General features: G+C 42.9%; 1 protein-coding gene across 2 annotated transcripts; it reads left to right on the forward strand.

Moving 5' to 3' along the window:
- Window positions 1–3339: 3339 nt before the first annotated feature.
- On the forward strand, window positions 3340–6391 carry LOC306791715 (stathmin-like). Of its 2 annotated transcripts, none has more exons than XM_079288580.1 (5): window positions 3340–3370; window positions 4903–4949; window positions 5040–5227; window positions 5336–5527; window positions 5620–6391. In XM_079288580.1, the coding sequence occupies exons 2-5, from the start codon at window positions 4934–4936 to the stop codon at window positions 5677–5679; spliced, it is 456 nt and encodes a 151-aa protein (XP_079144706.1). In that variant the 5' UTR covers window positions 3340–3370; window positions 4903–4933; the 3' UTR covers window positions 5680–6391. The 2 variants fall into 2 exon arrangements, with proteins under 2 accessions (XP_079144706.1, XP_079144705.1); XM_079288579.1 differs by having other exon boundaries at window positions 3346–3432.
- Window positions 6392–6859: the final 468 nt, after the last annotated feature.

Raw genomic sequence — 6859 nt, forward strand, 5'->3', positions numbered from 1 at the left:
TCTGAAATCACCATGCAGTTAACCCTGTGCACCTGTTTGTCGGACAGCATCCATCTTCAGCAGGAAAACGTTTTCCAATACTATCAGAACGCGGCTGACTCATTTTCGTGGACACAGCTTAAAGAAATAAGCTTGTAAACACATAAACTGGACCTCAATATTTGGAAAAACCTATGAACAAGCAGATTTTACTCCCCTATGATCAAATTGGACTATGAATCATCTCTTCGTGTCAGGCATAGAAAATGTTTGTGTTGTGTCTAAGCAATGCCCTGATTACCCAAACTGACTTTTTCAATCTTCGCCACAAGGCTGAATGTATGAAAATATAATCAGCAACACAAACAGACACACAAACAAAGTTCAGAGGCTCGCTCCCCCAGACACACCCGATGCAAAGACCCAAATCCTCTTCCACACACACACATCTGCAAATGTTGGCTGCTGCTGGATGGAGCCAACTGTGTAGAGGCCTCCAGTTGCCTCCCCCTCAGCACCTTGCATTATAAACAATCTCCAGCAAGAGTTAGTTCTGCGGTTTCTTTCTGTCAATGAGATTTAGTGTTCAAATGACAAATTCAGATTGCAGATGTCCTTTTGTCTGGTTTGTCATTTTGCAAATGAAATTTAGAGTGTTTTTATTTTGCTGAACAACGTTTTATGTTGTTTTTTTCAACCATTATACAAATTAAATTGTGATTATTAAACCAACAGATCATATTGATTTCTGAATATTTGTTTTGTTCAGCATGAAATAACTCATTCCTATCTAAAAATAATTCATGTGTGGGTTTCACCCTAAACTGGGAATTATACGCCACTTTGAAGGACCAAAAAAACGTTGCATCTCCCACATTGTTGACCCCTGTGCAGGTCCTGCAGTAACAACGGCATCAACAGAGGCTGCTGTGCTCAAAGGCACCTTTCCCCTTATCGTTGAGAGCGTTATTCTTTCAATTTTCCAAGCCAGACCCTGGGGATTTGTATCAGTGACCTTTGGGGAACGAAGAATCACGTCCGATGGCTGATATGAGCAATTATGTTTCCTCTCAGACTGTGAAACCATGCAGCCCTGTTAGGCACTCTGTTACTTTAAATGTGTGAGACTGAATGAGGCTGTCTGTGACCATCTGATCGGTCCGGCCAGAGCAACACTCAGTGACCCGATGCAGGAGAGGATGCTGTAACTCCTCCACTGTGCAGCATGGACTGATCTCTCCTCCTCTGTCTGCACTGAAACATCCCACTGTTGATGAAATGACATGCACATGGCAACAGTAAAAATAGATCTAACTGTAGGCCCTGTGGCTGCAAATAGTTTCAGCCCAGCATCACTGCGAGTGAACACACACTGATCTGCTCCTCCTGTCGTCAGAATGATGCTAAGCTAAAAATACTCCGAAATCAAATAGCCTGCGTTAGGTCGATTGAAGCTGAAATCGGTCCAAGCATTTGCATTTACATAACGCCTGGCAGTTTTATTGGAGAGCTCCATGAAGCCATAGAGCAGGAGCTGCAAAGATTCAGAGATATCACTTAAAACCTATATTGCTTAACCGCTAGATTGGATCTGACCGTCAATACATTAGGAAGAAGGCATCAGCAAACATAGACGAGCTTTTGATGATTAATCGGATTCGGAGATGCAGAATATTTGATCTAAGTTTTCTGGAAACGAAACAGCAACACACAGTGTTTTGAATCCTCCTCATGACCAAATTATTTTTCATAATATAGACGAATAAAAGAAAGGGATTATAGCAGGAATAAGAAAAGCTGACCAATATTATGGTTCCTTTTCCAAAGCACAGGAGTTCCTGTGCAGTTGTTTTTGTCATCTGGTATTTCAGAGACAGACACTCAGGGGGAAAAGCAGGTGTATTTGCTCTGTTACTGTCACAAACTCAATGTTAACTTTGCTCCCACAGCCTACAGTCTAGGGCAACTGTTAACTCACTTGAAAATGACATTTGGCATGTTTGGATGCAATTTTTGACTGTCATGTGGTCTTTTAATCCCCGGACGTCGTGCAAATATGACCTTCTCACTTCAAGCAGTCACGGTGAAATGTCTGTGACAGACCGGGTTCAGAGGGTTGTACAACTTCATTTCTTCCAGCTACTGATCTGCCCGGCATGTTGGTCCTCCAAATGCAGCCGTACGGCCTTCATGCACCAGTTGTTATTGCTAATTCAGCGCCGCTAACATACACTGTAAAGGCTGTGTGTGCTGCGCACGCATCAGCAGAATAGGAACAGCGGCCTGCAGCAGACTGCTCCCAATCGATTCCTGTAGGACAGTTTGCTTTCAGACCTTCTGCTGTTCTGCACTTCTCATAGCATGTACCTCCTTTTCTCTCTCCTCCAGAGGGGTCAGAGGTCACGGTCAAAACTATAAGACATCAAAGACACTCAAAGACACTTAACCTGATGCTTGTGTGGATATAATTGCTTGAACCTGCATGGTACAGCTCAAGAGTGGTGTCTTCCAGTCCTGAACTTTTCAGGACTACTTCAACATTTAAAACCATTGGATTATTTAGGGAAATTAAAGAAGATTTGTTTTCAGTTATCATGGCAGCTATGACTACAGTTTCCAGAATTATTTTAAGAAGTTTGAAATAGATTTAACAGACTGGGTAGATACAATGGTGGAGACAGAATTTCACAAAGCGTGGTTCGGATTTCTTTAGAGGCCCGTTTTTGGATTGAAAAATCATCCCTGTTTATATTTCATTCATGGCTTTGAATCTGTATTGCTTTATTTCATCGTGAAATATGTGTCTATATCTGTCATATAGTGATTTCTTATCCTGTTACCCTGAAATGATGTAAAGTTGGACTTGCTGCTATGCTCTCCTCAAGACATAGAGAAATATTCGGCTTTGAAAAACAATTTGTTTCCCACAAAAAAAGCCTACTAAGTTAAAATAGTTGCTTACAATTAATTAGTACCTAAATGCCAAAAATAAAACAATTTGTGTCAGGCAAATTTCCAAAATCCACTAAGCAATGAACAATAAACTAAAACATAGAGGAAACAATGACCCTCGCAAATAACTGCTTTTTTCATAAAAACTACTTTCCAAAATATCACTAAGGATTGCTACCTAACCGAGTTTGATCCAGATAATCATGATTAATCCATTTTGAAGAGTAGAACAGTTGGAGCTCATTGTCTCAACGTAAAGTCACAAAAAAACTACACTTCCCAGAGGCACCTGGTAGCGAGGAGCAAACCGATGATTGGCCGCAATCGGCGTGACGCCACTGAATGTGGCCCATTTATTTGCGAGCCGGTGCCATGCTCGAGCACAGGGCTCGCGGTAAACTCTTTGAGAGAGGAGCACAGCATCCGGAGCTTGTTTAAGGTGGGTGTGACGCACAACATCTTTACAACAGAAGAAGTACACGAGTATTTTGTTTTTCGGCCGTAAGTGCAAATTTTATGTTTACTTTTTTGTAAAAAATATGCAGGCGTGCAAGTTTTATATTTGAATGGAGTTAGTTTTAAAAATTATACAATTGTCCTACAGGTTTTTTTGTTGGTGTATGGTGTGTGTTTTTTTGTTTGTTAGCATAGCACGTGAGCTGTCTTTACATTGTGACAGTCGGTTGTTGGTCGGCGTTGTGGGCTGCTAGGCGGTGTGTTAGCCTATTGTATGGTGGCAGACAGACACTGGCACCGACAAAGACGCAGACGGAGAGTGGATTTATGGGCGACACGTTTCATGTCACGTGTAGGTAGCAGACATGTCGTGTTTTCAATTAGTCATTTTATATAATGTGTGTGTGTGTGTGTGTGTGTGTGAGCAAAGCTTTTTTTTTTTTTTTTTTTTTTTTTTTCCTCATTTTCTGTGGAAAATAACCTGCAGTCGGCTCGTCTTTGTGTGCAGCTTCCCGCCACGTTGCCGTCAAAAGCTCCTTTGTTTGCTGCTGCTGCTTGTGAGGCTGGAATCTAAATGTGTGAGTGGTTATTGTCAGCGAGGCGAAGCCAATCAGCAGCAAAGTAAAATCTAAAAAATGACAACCATGGTGTCAATGTGGGATGGCCAGGTGCAGGCATTCACCAGTCAACATTTGATTTCTGAAGCTGGCTGTTTGCAGCCTTTTATGAACAATAAGGGGAGGGGTCTTTTCACTCGACCCCAATTTTTGGTGACCGTTCATGAATCATTTGACTAAATTAACATGGCGGCTGTTGTCGTCGCCCCCAACGTGTCATCGATATTAAGACTTAAAATGATATTGCTGACCTCACGTTTGAGCACAAAGGTCCAGCTATTCGAGCTCGCCATGCATGTTTATTCGGCTGTTGCAGTACTTGTGTGTGTGTACCCCCCCCCCCCCCCCCCCCCTGCCTCCTGCGGCTCAAACACATGGTGCAAGGAACAGGTGCTCCCTGGTGAGTAATTTGCCCCCCCCCACCCCCCCACAGATATTGTCATTGCGCACTAATCTTATTTCAGATGGTGCATATTTGATTTGCAGGCCTGTCTGCGCCTGGCAATGCCAGCCGTACCCGCCCTGATCTTCATCACATTATTTAGTTTCAACAAAATGCGACTGTCTCGTTCATTAACAGCAGGCTCGCGCAGAGCCCTCGCCTATCTTTGTCTCGTGAATCGGTTTGATTGCGCGTGGATTGTTCTGCATGTCATTGCCACAAGTTGGATGATAAACAATGGTGTGTGGCTGGGCGGTGGTTGCTTGCAGAGCTTAAAGGCGGCCACTGGGTGTTGCCACTGCGCTTTGTTTTTAACCGCGCTTGTTTAGATGGTGGTAATTGCATAAATAGTTTAAACATCCGCTAGATGTCGCTGTTGGCACCTTTTACTGATAAGAACTCACCGGACTGTCTATCAATCCCAACAATCTAACCGTTGTTATATTTCCCCTTCAGGTAAAATCGACCTGCACCCGCACTCTTTAAGATGGCGACCTCCCAAGGTGAATTACATTTAAGATTTGAATGTAAACAATTAGTTTAATTATGGCTCATTTTGCCGCAATACATTGTTTTACCTTTTGTGTGTTCAGATATCGTGAGTTCAGATATCGTGATCAAGGAGCTTGACAAGAGGGCCTCTGGCCAAGCCTTTGAGGTCATCCTGGCTGCGCCTGCCCCAGATGCCAAGGCTGAATTCCCCCGGTCTCCTCCCAAGAAGAAGGATCTGTCGCTGGAGGAAATTCAGAGGAAGATGGATGCCGCAGAGGAGAGGCGCAAGGTAGAAATATATTTATTATAATAGATCTTGAGCCCGATGGTGTCCTAGAAACCGACGCAAGCATGGGCAAACAATTTATTATAATTGTTTTTAACCGTCCCGTTTCAGAACCATGAAGCTGAGGTGCTGAGGCACTTGGCTGAGAAGCGAGAGCATGAAAAGGAAGTGCTCCAGAAAGCTATGGAGGAGAACAACAACTTTAGTAAGATGGCCGAGGACAAGCTCAACCAGAAGATGGAGGCCAACAAAGAGAACCGCACGGCACTTATGGCGGCGATGAATGAGAAATTCAAGGAGAAGGTCAGTTAATGTTAAATGGATGAAGTTTCATGTTTTTACCAGGATGTTGGAACTTAAACCTTTTTTTTAAAATATATATTCCTGTTTAATAGGACAAGAAGTTGGAAGAGGTGCGAAAGAACAAGGAAACCAAAGATGGCTCTGAAGACTGAAGGCTGCGGATGGGGGCTTGTACAGGGTTTTTTACGTATCCAAAGATTGATTTATTTTTCGTTCGACCAGTATTTTTGCTGTGTTCACTACCCACCTTTTTGAAATAAATCCCAAGTTCTACTCTGTGACTTTATCCTGCTATAAGTGTACTTGCGCTGCTTTTACATGTGGATCATTTCCCCAACTTGTTGAGTCCGTTCCCTTTGCTATGTAGCTTTGTCAGTGCAGCGTCTGCCCGCTTTGGAAATTAGCAGTGTGTACTTATCCTCTTCTTTTTGAGGAAGCATGTTTCTATGCATAAGTCTTTAATCCCTACCTATTTCATAGTGAGTTTTGAGAAAAAATGTTCATGTGAACCACACCTGTTCTGGGCACTTACTGTATATTAAAATAAAAAAGTAGCGCACGTTTCGACCAAGGCGTCGGCTGTTATCCGTTTTGTGCGGCTTTGCTACCCAGAGTCTGCCAGTTTGCTCCTGCAGATCACATTTCGTGCTGATTGTTTGCTTTTGTAAAACTGTCTCCAACGCACATGGCTTCTTGCTGTATAGGTGTGACTTAACATGCCAGACATGGAGATGGGTGCCACCTTGAACGTCACTTAGCAGTGGTCTGCACATGGAATGCAAACGAGCAATACACTTCGGCATCTCGGTAGATACAGTGGCTAGTTGACTTGAACTGTTGTACTAAAACAAATAAAAATGTAAATGCCTGTTTGGCTTGCTGTTACTATTGTCTTGTGCGACATGCTTTGGATAGTTCTAGTAGGGAATGTTGAGCAATAACACGGGCACATCCCGCTTAAGGTGTCATGTTCCCTCGTGGCTTTTAACATGCAAATTATGACTCTTCAATGAGACTGCATGTGAGGTTTGAGCCTGTTAATGGGCTTTAATATTGCACAACCAAAACAGAGCCCATCTTTTGGGTATTGATGCCTCCCTGTAAAGAAACTAGTTATTGAACATAACTCTCAAAACTATAGAACAAGCAGTTATGTAAGGATGCTCGTGTGCATGTTCACTGCTGGAGCAGCTGGAGCTCAGTAGTCATCACGTTCATAACCGTAGTCTGCCGTGTAAAACTGGCTCATCACAGATGCAGTGAATTAATACGTAATGCTGCTCTTGTGAGCGGTGAAGTCCAACATTTTAAAGTCTATGTACTGTATGTTTA

The sequence above is a fragment of the Melanostigma gelatinosum genome (assembly GCF_949748355.1).
Source record: "Melanostigma gelatinosum genome assembly, chromosome: 17".
Lineage (NCBI taxonomy): Eukaryota > Metazoa > Chordata > Actinopteri > Perciformes > Zoarcidae > Melanostigma > Melanostigma gelatinosum.